Source organism: Falco cherrug, chromosome 6, assembly GCF_023634085.1.
Source record: "Falco cherrug isolate bFalChe1 chromosome 6, bFalChe1.pri, whole genome shotgun sequence".
Lineage (NCBI taxonomy): Eukaryota > Metazoa > Chordata > Aves > Falconiformes > Falconidae > Falco > Falco cherrug.
The window spans coordinates 51,754,295-51,770,745 of record NC_073702.1 but is presented as its reverse complement, the minus strand read 5'-3'; the positions used below and the strand labels follow the sequence as shown (position 1 = coordinate 51,770,745).

Below are 16,451 nucleotides of genomic sequence, written 5' to 3'. Positions count from 1 at the left end.
GTATATTTCTTGAGCCACTCAACCTAATCAAACAAGATTTGATTTAGAAGCAATCACACTTCTAAGGAGGAAAAAATAAGCCCTTTTGAACCAAAAAGTTTTACATCATTTCACTACAAATCTAATGGGTTTATACTGATGATAGAAGAAATATTTCTAAACCAATTTCAAAGATATGGACAGTAAACAATTGTAATGGGTATGTAAGGCAAAGGATGGTTACTTAGCAAATGTAATCTTCATGCCTCACCAACATGGGCTAACCCAAATTCATGAGTTTAAATCTAAGAGAATCCTTTTCCAGTATTTCCAGTAAAATAAGTATGATAAGTAAAGTTCCTAACATGAAGGACAGAGACTTTTGCAGTATTATTTTTGTTCTCAAGGGAGGTTTCTACTTTTCAGTCTTAAGTAATACAAGTTATTCTCCAGCTTTGTTTGTATTTCCTTATGAAGAAAAGCAATTGAAATCATTCCTTCCCTTCTGACTGCAGTACTCAATCTTGTTTATATCATCTAGCAGGAGTTTAAAGTAACATATTCACAAAATTGTCCTGAATGACATATTGAAGTTGCATGTTGCTTTAAAGTTAAAACAATCTGGGAAAACAGCAGTTACTTTTGCTGCTTTTATTTTTACTTGCATAATAACAGTTCCAACACTGGGGGTGTCCAACAATCAGAGGAATTACTGACGAACTTCTCCAGTTACCACTTTCTGAGGTTACAGATCCCCTCTCCTTTGTTCCAAATCACACAGCTTGCACAGAAAGACAATTGTGCAATGCGTATGCCTACTCACTTCCTTCTTATCTCATGCAATGAAAAAGTTTGTCCCTGCTTCCTGGCTTAGGTCTGAGCTGCTATTTACAAATTCATAACTTCCAAGACGAATTACTGTTGATGTAAAGCATGGGAAAAAGAGACAAATGCTTTTTTCTCAACATCAAGTTGATGCTTATCAATCTCCATTGGTTCTCAGTTCGAATACTGTTTTAATACATCTATCCATGAACAGTAGATTATAAGATGTAAAACAATTAACCTGCATCTAAATTTTGATCAATAAAACACCCAATCTGTACTCTTCTGTAGATGAAGCAAAAAAGATGTGAACCTATGAACAAAATATTATAGAAGTGTTCTTAAGAATACCCATTTGTGAAACAAACAACACTTCCAAAACTGCAAGACATAAACCAAAACAAAACCCACTTAGAAAAGGGTTTGCTTGATACACTATTATAACACTAAAGAACATTAAGAAATGCAATCACCAAGACAGCAAGTCTGCACAAAAATAATCCTGTTATATTTACAGTGTTTTTTTAAGCACCAGAAATTATTTTTCTAGAGCTAGCTTGCATTAAATGAGTCCTTCAGGATTCACCTGAAAGGTGTTAACCATTCAAATTACTTACAGTATTGACAAGAACCATTTCTTGACAACAAGGATAGGCGTCCCATAACTACAGCTTGAGGTACTACAGGATGGCTTTACGTTACACTGCAATGAGTTTTTTATTATTTCACTATGTTGTTCTTCTGAGGGAGATAAAATATTTGGTATAATCACAGTTAACAGGCCCTTTATCAAAGTTTAAGCTAAATTCAGATAAGGAAAATGGAGTGCAGAAGGGCTCTCAGAACTTAGAACCTGCATATAGTAGTAGTTTCCCTGCTAAAAGACCATGTTTTGCTCATTTTCTCTTTTGCATTAGAACACCAGCTAGTAAAAACAAAACTCTGCTTGAAAAGAAATAACAGGATCAAGCCATTGCTCAGAATAGAGTGCCACTGAAAGAGTTCGTGAGGAAACAAAACACATTGCAAGGAGGCACTTCCTAAATACTGCAAACCAATTAAAATACTTCTGTCTTAATAATGCAAAAGACTTAAAGTAATGAGTTCTCCAAACCTAATTTTTGCTGAAGAAAAGTTCCCAGCTTAAAGAAAAGAAAACAAAAAATATCAAGAACCCTGGATCCAGAGATTCAGTCAAACCACATATAATCTGGGATCTCTCAATATTAGAAGTGGACTAATCAAATCAAAGTAATGCAAAATTTTTTGGACACAGGAGATACTGAAAATCAAAGATGTTATTAGAAGCAAAGGAACTGTTGAAAAGCTGTACCTAATAAAGAAATCTAGAAGTCTACTGCATCTTCTTAGTAGCTAAACCAGATTAAAATTGCCTGAGAATTGTTGTTAACAGGTTTTCACTCTTCAGAAAATGTTTTACACGATTCTGAGGAAGTCTAATCAAAAGCTACTTAGTCAATTCCACTTTCCATACATTTAAATTCCTCATCCTGAGATTAAAAGAGAAAACAGGAAGATGGAATAGGGCTGGCAAAAATGAACTTTTTTGAACACATATGGCAGGAAAATATCTCCAGTGACATCAGCAGAACTTCCTTAATTGCTGCTTCTAATATATACTTTGTATCAGAAGCATGCCTATTCTTACGATAAGTTTATCTCACTTTAGAGCTTCTGCTGTCTAGCAAGTTTTCATTCACTGAAGAATATACATACCATATCTGCATTCCGTGTAATATAAAAAACGAGATCAGAAAATATTTTGATACTTACTAACTGTATTTCCAGCTGTAAATTTTACAGATGAACTCATTTTGTTTTCTTCTGGGAGATCAGGTGGTTTCACAAGTAGTGGGCTAGTAGGGTTAGCATGATCTAGACAGAAAAACAAGTCTAAATGAACAAGTGCATTCAAACTAGCCTTCACTTCTGATGCCAAAGCTTTAAATTAGTTTTCTTCTGCCTTTATCTGGAGGGCTGCACTGAAGACTAAAATAGCTCTACTTTAACACTTTTGGTGTACGAATTATTTTAAGTTTTACATTATAATAGTGTTATTTCTATTTCTCAGTGTTAAGAGTTGGGAATTTACCTATTTATAAGACTAAGGAAATTTTAAAAGAAATATGTTGTGGATACTTTTTTATTCTCATATGCTGAAGACTTTGAATGAGTTAGGTAACTTTAGGAAATACCAGCATATTGGGACACATCTATAAATTGAGACTCCACTGTTTCTCAAGGAAAATTATCAAACCACCTTGCTTATTACTGACCAGCGTATTACTTACAAAAAAAGAAAGGCCTGCCAATACTCCCAAATGCTGTCAGGTTTCAAAATAATAAACTCAGTATTTCTCACCACAGCAGAACAAGCTTTATCAATGCAGGCTTGTTCTCCATCTTCACAGTCTCCTTCACTATTTATTAAGGAAACCTAGACACTCTCCTGCAGGCCCAAATCAAACCTCTATCATGATGCTCCTGAAACACTCAAAGCAATGATCTCTAATAGATGGTGAAATCCTCACCAGCAAATGGCCAATTCAAACTCTGCACCTATCTGAGCAGTACTCTTAATTCTTGACAGAGAACCTCATTAATTATGCTGGTTACAACTGCAGATAAAATTCATCTACAGAGAAGAAAAAAAGTCAGCATGTTTAAGGAAGCAAAGGCAGCCTCAGCTGTACAAAACTTTCCTCATTAGTAAGAAAATATCCTACCGCTTCCAGTTCTTTTAAGCTCCATTTCCTGCATATGGATTTTGCTTGGAGTCATTCTTATGGGAACTGGGTGCACAATTGCCGTATCCTGCGGAGATCAGAATTAAGTGATGTTAATCTAGTTTTCAGTTTTTCTAATTCAAGTCTGACACCATGTGAAATGTAACTTGTAAATAAAATTTCACAGATTTAGGTTTTTACACAGTTCCAAGGAATTTCGTATACCCATAAACCAAAACTCTATAAGCTGATGTTTCTCTAACAATATGTAACGTGTAACCTAGCATACTACTTTAAAAGGACATTAGAAATGTTTCTCTAGATAACTGCGTTGCTAATAGGACCTGAATTTTACCAGCTTTCCGCCATTCTTGGCATACAAGATGTGTTACATCAAGTGCATCTCCAAAAAAACAATCCTCCAAAAACCCTGAAAGTCAACAGCAACACCCCCATTTCCCCCAGTTTCAAACCCCCTCTCTTCAGCTTCACTAACAATTCCCTAAAAAGTTATAGCCTCTTTAAATAGTATGAGTAATTATCTATAAAATAGGTACTTCGTAGTAGTTTAAGATAAATAGTTTCAGAGTCTTTAAAAATAGTAAGAACTTCTGAACTTTAGGATAATAAACCCTATGGAATGTACCTCTAGATAGGTGTTGACCTTACACTTAGTGATTTTCTTTGTAGTTCAGACAAGGGACTCCATTTTAATGTACTTTATAGATAGCCCTTTCCATTTGGTTTGGAGACTGAGTGTAGATAACTAAAAAAAAAATAAATCTCAAAACTTTACCTTTGTTCACAAGTAACAAAAATATGGACATAGCTGTCTGAGTGTTTGTTATTTTTACTGTCATTTATATTCAGAATATATGAATGGGTGGGACAAGGACAACACAAAAAAACCACCCCAGATTATATTCTGTCCCTAGAAATAACAAAAAGTTTCAAAACTACCCTTTTATCAGAAATTTAATCTGTTCTGACTACTTAAGTAGATAAATTTCACCAAGCATAATACACTTACACTAATATTTTCTAAAACTGTTTAAACTGACTTGCACTACTTGCTGCAAATAGTCTTTGAGCTTCATAGTCACAGCTCAAACACACTTGTTGCACCAGCCTTTTAGACACAGTTACCACTTTTAAATATATTGCTTCCCTGCCTGCCTCATAATGGGATTATCATGCAAAGATCGCTCTCTTGCTGTAGCTACTTCAGTCCTCTGCTGTAATTTAATGTGCAGCTACTACAAGAATGTCTCAAGTAGTTAAATGGATTTTTATATAATGTATTAATTCAGATCATGAATCTGACTTTACAAGCTGCTTTTCCAACAAGAAGAGGAAACACCCCCCCCATCTATGAATTTACTCATTAGTTAGTTATCAACAACTGCTCAGGAAAGCCAATTCATCTAGGAAAGCAGTTGTTCAAGAAATCAGTCCTATGCATCACTGTTGAGACTGCTAAAATAAGAAGTTTGCGCACTGCTACTGAAAATTTGCTGTCATTTGTTCTTATTTGCATATGAAAATGAAGTCTCTGAAGCATCTGTTCCCAAAAACCTGTTCCCTTAGCAAGCATTAACGATGCTCACCATTCTTCAAAATTATTCTTAACTACAAGCATTGTAAGAGAACATCTCAAGAGTGTGATCTTCCAGGATAATTTTTGTGTTTCTATTTAATTTCTGTTTATACACACATGGCTATATATGAGTTTTCTATACATTAACCACTGTTCTATACATACACCACTGTTCTACATTTTAGGTTATTAACATATGGGGAAAATTTCAAACTTCAGATTTCTGTCATTTACTAATTATGTATAAAAAAATTACTCTCTTACTGTGGAAACAAGATAGCGATAGCTCTTTACTGTGTATAATTGCTTGACAGTAAGAAGCATCTATAAACTGATTTCCATCATGTTTACTTCATTAAAACAATACAGTACATTTAACCAAAGAAGGCTCTCAGATGAAAAAGGGCTAGTTTTCACTTTAACTATGAAATTTTAATTTGTTTGGAACGTTTACTAAAGGCAATTGTGAGCACAGGGAACAGTGCAGTTTGAATTCTAGGTTCCAGCATCTACAAATGCTATTTCCACATCAGTGTTAACCCTGAGAGTGGAACACTGATGTATTTGAAGTATTTGTATATTTATGTATTGTATCTTTTCAGAAGTGACCTATTTAATATCAAAAGCGGTTAAATGCATATTATGTACACCTATTATATTTTGTTATATAATCAAATGAACACTAAACACTAATTAAATTAAAATGGACTCTTAACAGTGGTAATTAAATCTGTAAGAGAAGCAGGATGAAAGCAGCAGCTAAATACTGAAGTAATTTTAATGCATTTCAGAACTGCTTCAATGTCACATGCTGTGAAAGTTTAAAACCAGCAGAACTTGAAACACTGTAGTGAATTTCTGGCTCCCAAACTTGGCAAGACACTTTAACTACATAATTCTTCAGAGCACTCCTCACCGAGTAACGCATTAGAACAACACTAGTTTAGCTGGAGAAATACTAAAAGCCTATTAATAAAATAACTTGGTGAAAACATTAGGAATATGAAATACCCCACCCGCTAAAGTCCAGTAGTTTTTTTCAGTTAAGTTGGCATTGTCAACTCCTAAAGAGTTTATGCAAATCAAGCTCTGCAACTTGAAAGAAATGAAACACTGAAGACAAAGTCTAGAATGAGACTGGTTTATCACTGGGAGTAGCCCTTGCATTGACTTACAAACATTTTCAAAAAAACATTATGTTTAAATAATCTGTGTAATACAGATTTTGCTAGCCATGCTGTATTACATCAAAATCAAAGGGAAAAAAGCATTCTTTGCACTCAGATATTAAACATGAGCCGACTAGAAAATTTATATACCTAGTATAAGCCAAAAATTGAGAAGCCTGCTACCGTTCCCCAAAAAGCAATCCATGGAATCATGCATAACAGCTAAATACAATGAATGGAAATTCAGTGTTAATAAAATTAATTCCAAACAAGCAAGCTAAGTGATTGACTTACAGGATCAGCTGGTGCAATGTTAGAATCAAATTGGGTCAGAGTTTGTGAGCTTGAAGAGCGTTCGCTAAATGTCTCCCACTGCTGAACAGACAGAGGAGAGAAGTCAGCATGATCAGAAAGATGGGAGTAAAAGATCACTGAGGAGATTTAGCATAGTAGTTTGGAGATTGCACTGGTAAGCACTATACGTGCTCTGGACAGTACTTGACTTGGAATGCACAATAATACACAAAGTATTTCTATTTCAGTCTCAAATTGTTGTGCAACCAAGTTTGTTGTCTGTCAATATTAGTCTTTACATCCACATTTCTCAATGAGGATACAGATGCACAGTCAACATGGAAGTACCTTCAGAGTTCATATTTGGCAATGAAAATCATACAAGTAAAAAAACCCAGCCATTCAAATACTGTAAAGCTAAAATCAATGACACAACGTGTGTATTTGTAATTATAAAATCCACAGAAAGGTTCCTCAGCTTTGTAGCTGACAACTTTCTAACTTCTTTTGTAAATTCTGATTTCCTTACAAAATCCCAGACAAATGAACACTGATCAGAGTACTCCAATTACACCAGTCCAGCTTGCCAGTGCAACCCCTGAGAAGTGATTCTGTACTGTAAAAGAGCATTTTTACAAATCTAAATCACTGACAAGGCAAAGTAGTAAATTCAAACATACTGTTGATTGCCAAAAGCAAGTAAGTCCATCTCTGAACAATTTTACAAGATATAAGCATGCTGTATCATGGTTGTCAAGAGTCCCCATGCTTAATAAGTCAAGCTACAGCAACAACTGGATCAACAAAGCACCAGAGTACATAAAATTAGTCTGTGATCCAGAAAACAGATTACAAATCACAATAGGAATGCTAAACTTGTTATATTTTGGTAAAATAACAAGTAAATGTTAACAAAGTTTCAAACGCTACAACAAAAACTACAAATAAAAAAAATGTAGTCATCAAAATTTGACAAAAATGGTGTTAGTATAGCTGTGAAAACAAATCAATATTCTTGTCCTATTTCTATAGGCAAATTAATGTAAATGATTTTAGAGGATACAGGACAAACTATATGGTGTTAGTCAAACTAATCTCACATACTCCTCTACACTGAACTATAACCAGTGTATAGCCTGAACCTATCCTAAAACAGTTACTTCAGAAATAACTACAGAAACTCCTAAGTAACTGTTTTCAATCAACTGAAATTAAATTCAGAAAAAGATTAAATAAAGTGTTCTCCTGCATGGTGCCCCTCCTTCTGAAGACAGAGCCTTATCTCCTCATTTCAAACTTTAAGGCAAAGATTATGGGTTCATATGTGGGAGTTGTGTTTTTTTTTCCCCCTGTGGGTTTTGTGTTGTTTTTGCTTTTTGTTTGTTTTTTAAACACACAAAACACAACTTCATGGACAGAATCTAACAAAATCCTTTTAGTAAGGATGTAAGGTTTCCCTTCCCAACTGCTCTGTCCCACTCCCTGTATTAAACAGTTAATCTCCGTGTCACTCTACCCCTTCATGAAGGGGTAGCACTGCAAGTAGTTCACTGAGCCAGCTTTTACCAAATCAAAATCTTAACGGCCAAGTTCCACCAGCCTTTCCCCTGATTTTGCCTCTTGTATTTATACAGCTGCTCATTTTCATGAGAAGTGCATTAATATTTATTTTAGGGCTACCACTACCCTTTTAAACTTGATTTGGCCAGTGGCTTCAAAGTTACTGGCGAGACTGGAAAACAGACCATTCACTTACAGAAAAATTGTTTCTCAGTTTTCCAGAACTTCTGTAAAGGCATTCAGCATCTACATTACAGTTAAGATCAATGCTAAAACATTATTTCTTAGAAATGTATGCTGAATTTATCTCTTATTTTACTCCTCTGAAGCCAAACTGCAGGACATTTATTACTCATCTCCATCTTCCCTAGCTGCACACAGACAAACGAACACCAAAGCCTCCTAACTGTTCTGGGCAATATGCTATTGTGCTCCATCTCGAAATACTACCAGAAACCAGTTACTGCTAATTCCCTGGTTAATAGAAAGCTACATATATTAAGTATCTACTGGACTGCATCTCAAACTCTGTGCAAGGTTTAAAAGCACTGATAATAAAGTTCATTTGCTGGGATAAAGCTCCAAATAGCTTAAACTAAAATCCTCATCCTCTAGACTTGCAAAAATGTTTCAAAAAATACTTTCAAAAAGTTAATTATTAGAAACTGAAACTCACAGCAACTTGAACCATTACTAAAAGAACACCGAGACATTTGAAACAAGGTGTAACAGTTGTAAACTCAAAAGCAGAACTTCCTATCTGTGTCAAAGCTAACATGACCATATGACACTAGACTGTCTTCAGTGAAAATTTAGTAGCCTTTTCAAATTTTTGTTTTAAGCTCTCACAACTAAGTGCTCAGCCTTGAGACTTTATGGAAAAGGTGTCCAAAGTAAGAGAGAAGTGATGAGTGACGAGATGAGAACGTGAAGCATGTATTATCCGGAGTTAGGTAGATTTTCATGGTGCTTTTTATCCTGAAGTTGGAGATTGATGCCTTGGTTCATACTTGCGAGCTTACAGTAACTGAGGCTGGCAACTGGAGTCTAAAAATCAATTATGAGCTAGAAGGAACAGAATAAGCAACTGTTCTGAAACTAACGGGGATGAAATTGCCTGGAAAGGCAAATAATCCAAAAAAGCCCAGTTTTTTTGAGTAATTTGTTGGTGACAGTTATAAGAGGTTCAAAGAGGAAACAATTAGACTGGTGCCTGCAGTAATACCAGAAATTTTTTCATGGTATTAAAACCTTGAGGACTTTGACCTGACTCATGCTGAAAAGAAAATGCTGAGGAGCAAGAAGCATGCACGGCGATATAGCTGAAATGTCAGAAATTCCTTTGTGTTAGAACAAAACACTCAACACTTATTAAATGTTCAACTCTAATTTTAGTATAGTTAGTATCTGGTAGTATATTTAGTGTGAGAACTTTTTCAAATCTTTTAAAGTTTTAGTAGATTTTCAGAAAGAAAATACCACGTTATCTATCTGAATGGACAAAGCCAGTTTTGTAGCGCAAAATTTTGGCTGACAATCATCAATAACTTCGTTCTACTGCTGCAACTATCATATTCAATTGGCTTGAGTTGCATTGGATGCTGAAAGAATGTGTTCCACTACAATGCAGCTTACTGAATGATTAGCTTATTAACTCTTTATTGCAAACATGAGGGAATGTATCAATGCAAATTTAATACAGTTTCAGACATTTACAGCTTTTTAGCAACAACTGAGTATCTGCTCACCTCCCTCCTAAAACATAGCTTCCTACCAGAAGTCTAAGAGTCACTGTGTAATTTCCTATGTTTTTTATTTGGTAAGGACATCACTGTGAGGATAACATTCGTCCTTAAAGAGGGACAGCAGGCTTCGTAAAATCCTTTTTCCTGAGAAAGGAAGAAAATTCCCTCTGCTCCTAACTTTAATCCCCAAAACGTGCTTCTTTTCTGTTTCATACTGACTCTCCTTTGGTTTGTCTAAACCTTTTACTACCAACCCTTCTGTCCACTTGAAATCTAATGAAGAAAGAAGAAAGCCACAAAAAAACTATTTCAATAAGAGAAGGTAAGAATCCTCAGCTACTGACAGAACCATCTTAGATGTTAACACAAGTTTCAGATTCTTCTTGAAAGTCTCAGACTATTAAAAAAATAATTTAAATACTTTTTCCCCTTTTCCCCCCCTCTTACAATGAAAAATAAGTCTACATCATCTTTGTAGTATAGCTGTAGTCAGGAACTCATTAGAATCTCTGAAGTAGTTCTCAGAATAAAACATTGGTTTATTCTAAGTACAAGGCAAAAATGTTAAAACAGCAACAAGAAAAACTCTAGGAATCAATCCTTTACAGGCTTTTTAAATAACGGATGCTTGTGGAAAAATAAAAATATAAAAAGTCCTGTTTGGTAACTTCAGTTTCAAATTCTGCCAGAATACAGCTTTACTATATAAGACTGCTTATAGAGTAAATACGTATAGTAAAGGATGGTAAAGCAGCAGTACATAATAGTAAAAGCTCAAAATTAAAAAAAAAAATCTAGCCAGCGATTGGCTTCAGATTAAACTTTGTGTCTTTGCTTATGAAACAAACCCAGAGCTATGAATTCTCTACGTCGCTGGTGAGGTATATTTCAGGGTAACATCACCTCCAAAAATAATTCTCAATGTCTATGTCAGTCAGAAATTTATTTTGAGTTTTGCAAAAGTTTTGGCTATAAAAGCACTTCAGAGGTAAGAAAAAAAAAACCAACCAAAACCTCGCCCTAAACTGGGAAAAAAACCAAGCATGAATTCAACTTTTCCAATAAATGCTGTAATTCTGTGATTAATATAAAGCTTAAATACCATTAACAACAACATTATGTAGTAGCTCATCTCACAATGAGACAAAAATCAGAAGGAATTACCTTTTTTACCATTTAATGTGTAGAACCTTCCTGTGTCTACTGTCCTGCTAACTTTTTCATTATTTGCGATCAACAATCCACTTATGATCAATTATGGATGTGTACACAATTCAGTTATCGAATAGCAATGAAATAACTCTTAAATAAAAGTGCTAACCTCACTGCTCTGATTCAATTCTGGCCAGGTCTGGTTTAGGGATGGCATTGATGGAGACTTGCTTGGAGGTGCTTCTGCTGGAGAGCTGGAGTAACCTACCTCACCAGTCTGTTCCCCAACTTCTGAAATGACAGGAATCACTATAAACCAAAATTGCATTCAGTTTATTCTAAAAATAGCTGGTCATCTCATGCAAAGCGCAAAGTAACCTTTGGTTTCATCTTACCCAGGTAAATACCTAGCAGCAGACAAAAAGCACTTGTTCAAGTCAATCTATTTAATAGGTGCCACTCTTATTTTGAGGATCTTTCTGAAAACTAGACTTTGAAGATTACTCTGTACCATACTCTCTCCCTGTACTTTGGCTTTTAAATAATATTTTTAGGTTTTGATTACATGCAGAAATGAGTAATTCTTTCTTAAATTGAGACAGTAACTTCACACTACGTTTATTACATTAAATCCAGTACTGAGGAGTTTCTTACAGAATAAAATACTTTCTTAAATAAAAGGTTAAAGCAAAGCCAGTGTATCAATGCAATCAGAAACCAAAAATATGAAAACAGATTGAGAAAACCATTCCCCTTTAGATTATTTCCCAAAGAATATTTTAAGTTTTAAGCCTCCGTACTAAAACAATGGTGTTTCCATTCACCACATTTTGCAAACTGAACAAGTCTAGCAGCTGTCACATTGCAACTGTACATTGTTACTGTTATTTCAGTTTTCTCTGAGCTTTCAGCAAGTACAGTCCCTTGCAGAAACATTCCTTCAGAGTTGCACACATTGTCATGATGCAACATGCATTTTTGTTCTGTTCAAACTGTAAGAGAATTGGGTAAGCTAAACTGAAGAGCAGATTAAGCATTCTGCTTAACACAGTAAAATCCTGCTTAGTGTCTTTATTTTGCTAGATACACAATACAAGCTAAAGCAATGCATTGAAAGCCTCAAAAAACTGAAGCTGAGTTTATAACTGTATAATGTAAGTAACAGAAACAGAAGTGACTTGTAAGTAGCCAGACATAGTAACAAAATGTTTGTAGTCCAAAGAATGAAAACTCAAAACAAGACAAAATGCTGCACAAGAGGAAAGATGGCTTAATTGAATTACTATTTAAAATAACTGCTTAATAGATATGTGATTGAAGAGGCCTGCCACAAGCCTGTGTGATACACTGTACCAAAGTGATTAAAATTTAGAAAAAGGACTGGTTCCAGGCTCCTGAAGAGCTGAACTCTGCAGCCTGCTCTCCTGCTACAACTGCTCAATATTCTGCCTGCTTTCCTCCATTCAGAAGAAACCTGTAACAAATCCAGTGTCAAATTGAACTGGAAACACTTGAACAAACAACGGTGACCAACAGCACCTCTGAAAACCAACAACCCATTATGGTCTCCATAGTGCTGCTGGGGACAGCAAGAGGCACAGACTAAGATGAGGAGCCAAAACACTGAAGTCCAGAAAGAAGTTAAGTGTCCCATCTTGGGGTCAAAGGACACTGAGGTGCTACTGACATGAAAAAAGCCACACAAAAACCAGTCACTCATCAAAATTTTCAAAGGTCTTGTCAACTTCCAGTAAATGGCCAGATATCAGGTTGAGACTCAGTGGTCCCAAAACTGTGCCCAGCACCTAGCATCTTGTACAACTGTCTTTTAGGAAAAACGGCTTTACAAATTATTCCACACAGAACTGCATTTAATACCTGCCTTCACGCAAAAAAGCACCTGGCAATAAAAAATTGGCTACATCAGGCTGATATTTACAGATGCAATGACATCACCAAGCAGTCAAGATGATATGCTGTGGTCATTGGACACAAAATATACTAAGTTCTAAATATGTCAGTGGTAATATTTTGGGAATGCATACTGCATATTAATTGCCCTGAAGTGTAATATGAATAAAAGTTTTCTAATGAATTAAAAAAGCACCCAAAATTCTCATTTCAACAGTGGTATACTAGATAAATGAACTAACTACTAGCGTTAAGTGCAAGGTCAAAAGATAAGGCTGACAACTGCTGTGCACAGACTACACAGCTACTTGTAATTCAAGGAACTTTGCAAATATCTACACGAAACATGCATGAGACACTTAAAGAAAACTTCAGGGGTTAAGCTAACTAAATTGTGTAAGATGCAATGCATGGCAATTTTTTTTTTTCTTACCAAGAAACAGCATTGTTGCAGCAACCCAGACAAAAAACAAATTCACAGGGAAGCAAAACTTGCTGATTTTTTTAAAGGGTTGGAAGCTTATTAACTGAGATAAATTTGAGTTTCAAGGAAAATATTCACATTTTATTACATAACAGGAAGTGAGACTAGTATTCTTGTTAGCTGCAGACATAAATTCTGCCAAGAATGATGCAGATGCTATCAACAGTATTCAATTCATAAAGTAAGTGTATAAGCACTCTGAAAAGTATTTGTACAAAACTGCCTGATTTCATGCTCCCATTTTCATTCACTGCAGTTTTCTTCTCCGGGCTGCTCTTACACAGACAGATCCTGCTTATTCTGAAGTGCTGACATTGTCCATCTACAAATAGCCCAACACATTATTAACTCCTAAGCGGAGCTGCTACAATCCAGTTCAAAATACTAAATGTATTGCAGAATTACCACATTAGCCTAAGAACTTAAACCACCTCATCTCTCTCCAGCCAGCAGAATGATACTAGCACCTGATTTAACATTTTTTTTTTCTATTAAAATTCTGTAGAGGCATAGTGCTATACCAGAAAATTTACCAACTATATAAATGCGCTATTATACAATAGATCTATGCCATGTGAGAGAAATACATATTCCCTGGTCATGAAACCAGTGTGAGGCAAGAACATCCGTTAACAGGTTTGGAACACCTGCAGCTGGTCACATAACAGATTCAGAGGGGCTGGTGACGGAGAGGCTGCCAGCATCAACCCCTGTCTGAACAGACACACAGGTGCAGGGAGCCTCTGCTACTTTCTGCCAGCCACTAGTTCAAAATGAAAAGACAGCAAGTTTCAAGCACAGAGCAAAAGCATGGAAGATCAAGGGGAAAGTTTCTGACAAAAGGACAGAATTAACAACAGTACTGTTAATGCTTTTGAATAAAGTTTACCATCTTGCAACTGTTTTAAAAAGACATTGAAGTAATTCACCTTCTTGAACAATTCGAAAGCATGTTATTTGCACTGAGGGTTCAGACAGCAGCAGATCATTAACATTTCTTTCTTTGAGAAAGTTGTATCTTATGAAAAAAAGTGGACTCAAAAAAACACTCTGGTGCCATACTTTACAGTTTCTATTTCTGAGAATGCTATCTGAAGTGACCTTTATTGAAATACAGCTTTTATGGGCACTAAAAAAAAAATTATTACAGAAATTTAAGTGGTTGATCTTTCTAGGCTGATTTACAGCCCTTAAGTTGAACTCATGTAATTTAACATGCATTTTAGTCTGCACACCGACCTATGATTTTTTATTTAGATTAAAACAGTAAATATATACTGCTGATTTCTTCTGTTGTAACTACAGGATAAGCTATAGCCGCATCAATAACTTTTCCTGAAGTTTTTCATTCAACACATAAGTTGTGGTGATAAAACATGTTGGGTGCTAGAAAAGATTAACTATTTGCAATACTGATGGCCCCCCCAAAAAAATAAATTAAAAAAACTAGTTAATTGGAGAAAATTCAAGAAGTTTGCAAGAACTGTCACTTTTTGTTGTAGCTATAACAGCAACATTAAGTAGCAGTCAGAACTTTTTTTTATTAAGCACAACTTACACAGGATGGTAAGCTTTTACCTTTCACTATAACAGGGTGACTTCCCTATAATAACCAGAGGGAAAAACTTATTTTTTTACTATTAAAAGTAGCTTGTCCTCAAATTTACAGTCCACTTTGTACTTCATGAAAATAAGTCATTTTTATATTAACAAAATTGCCTATAAAATAAGAACATACACATATAAATTTTTGGTTTAATGTCCAATTTAAAAAGTTTCCAGACAACTTCAGTTAAATAAAAAAAGCCTTGAAATCTACTACCAATAAAGGCAGTAGTAGATCAAGTACAGATAGAGTTGTTGGGTTTGTTTATTGGTGGGGTTTTTTGTGTTTTTTTTTTTTTTAAAAAAAAAAAAACAATAATGGTTTATACAAGTAAGTGCTACTCCACTTCCTACCAAGATTTTTGCTTGGCACAAAAACGGAACGGGTAGGTTTTAGACACTTGCTAGTTATTCACACAGTTAATTGTAGGTAGTTCTTATGAATATCTTTGCCATAGCAAAATGCTTACACACAGAGAAAACACTGCAGTTGCAGCTGACTGCTGTTGGAAAGGTTCTCTGAGAAGCCAAGCAACTCCCACAAAATATGGTTTAATTATAAGGGAGAGGTAGTAGTAGCCACAGTATCTAGTTTAAGAACTCAATAATTGTCTGATGAAAATCTCTGACATTTACACACACACACACAATATTAAAAAACCACCTTTGAAGTATTCAGTAAAAAGAAATAAAACTCTAGGAAATCATACTACCTAAGCACACATAGTGTAACATGATTTTCCAAGCAAAGATTGCTTGTTAAAAAGTAATCTAAAGCAGTTCTAAAATATTCCGTTTCCTCCATCTGTTCTAAAGTAAAGGAAGATGGCTACAAACATCATGGTTTTAAACACCACTTACATGGAACAATAGTTTGCTTTTCAGTTATGGGACTGAGTTTTTGGCACAAAAAACTAACGAGCAGAACTCACACATTCAATGGTTTATCTGGGAGTGTCCAAAGGCAAAGGACTATGTATACAAAGACTAGGTGCCAAAGCAATGAGGAACAGATCTTGTCAAGTCAGGCATATAATTAAATTAAAAAAAAATAAAAAAAAAATCTGTGCTACTGATCCTGTACTTTTAAACTACAATCCTACCTCTAGCACTGAACCCCGGAATATTTTCTAAGTACTTTCAAGACTTAAGAAACTCATGCCATATTTTCAGAAATGAGGGTGAACAGAAAGCATATTCACTTGAAAGCAAATCTGAAGTATAGCCATATTGGGAATTTGGAATACAGTCGCTGATCATGAATAAAATCCATACTGTGACAGTTTTGTTTTTGTTAACCTTTAAAGGACATGGGTAGTACTTCCAAGTGTAATAGCCAATGTGTACTGTTTCTAAATAACACCTCCCTGTACAGAAATACAT

At 35.2% G+C, this 16,451-nt stretch overlaps 1 protein-coding gene across 11 annotated transcripts in view; it reads right to left on the bottom strand.

Annotated features, from left to right (window-relative positions):
* Positions 1 to 16,451, bottom strand: part of REPS1 (RALBP1 associated Eps domain containing 1) — a 70,008-nt gene that overhangs the window by 13,865 nt on the left and 39,692 nt on the right. For 4 of the 11 annotated variants that reach the window (XM_055713064.1, XM_055713054.1, XM_055713055.1 and 1 more), the window contains 4 exons: positions 11,238 to 11,377; positions 6,612 to 6,692; positions 3,552 to 3,639; positions 2,599 to 2,700 (listed from right to left, as the gene is read on the bottom strand). In XM_055713064.1, coding sequence (XP_055569039.1) covers positions 2,599 to 2,700; positions 3,552 to 3,639; positions 6,612 to 6,692; positions 11,238 to 11,377 — 411 coding nt within the window. The remainder of the gene's footprint in view (positions 1 to 2,598; positions 2,701 to 3,551; positions 3,640 to 6,611; positions 6,693 to 11,237; positions 11,378 to 16,451) is intronic. The other 7 variants (XM_055713057.1, XM_055713059.1, XM_055713056.1 and 4 more) reach the window with 6 other exon arrangements.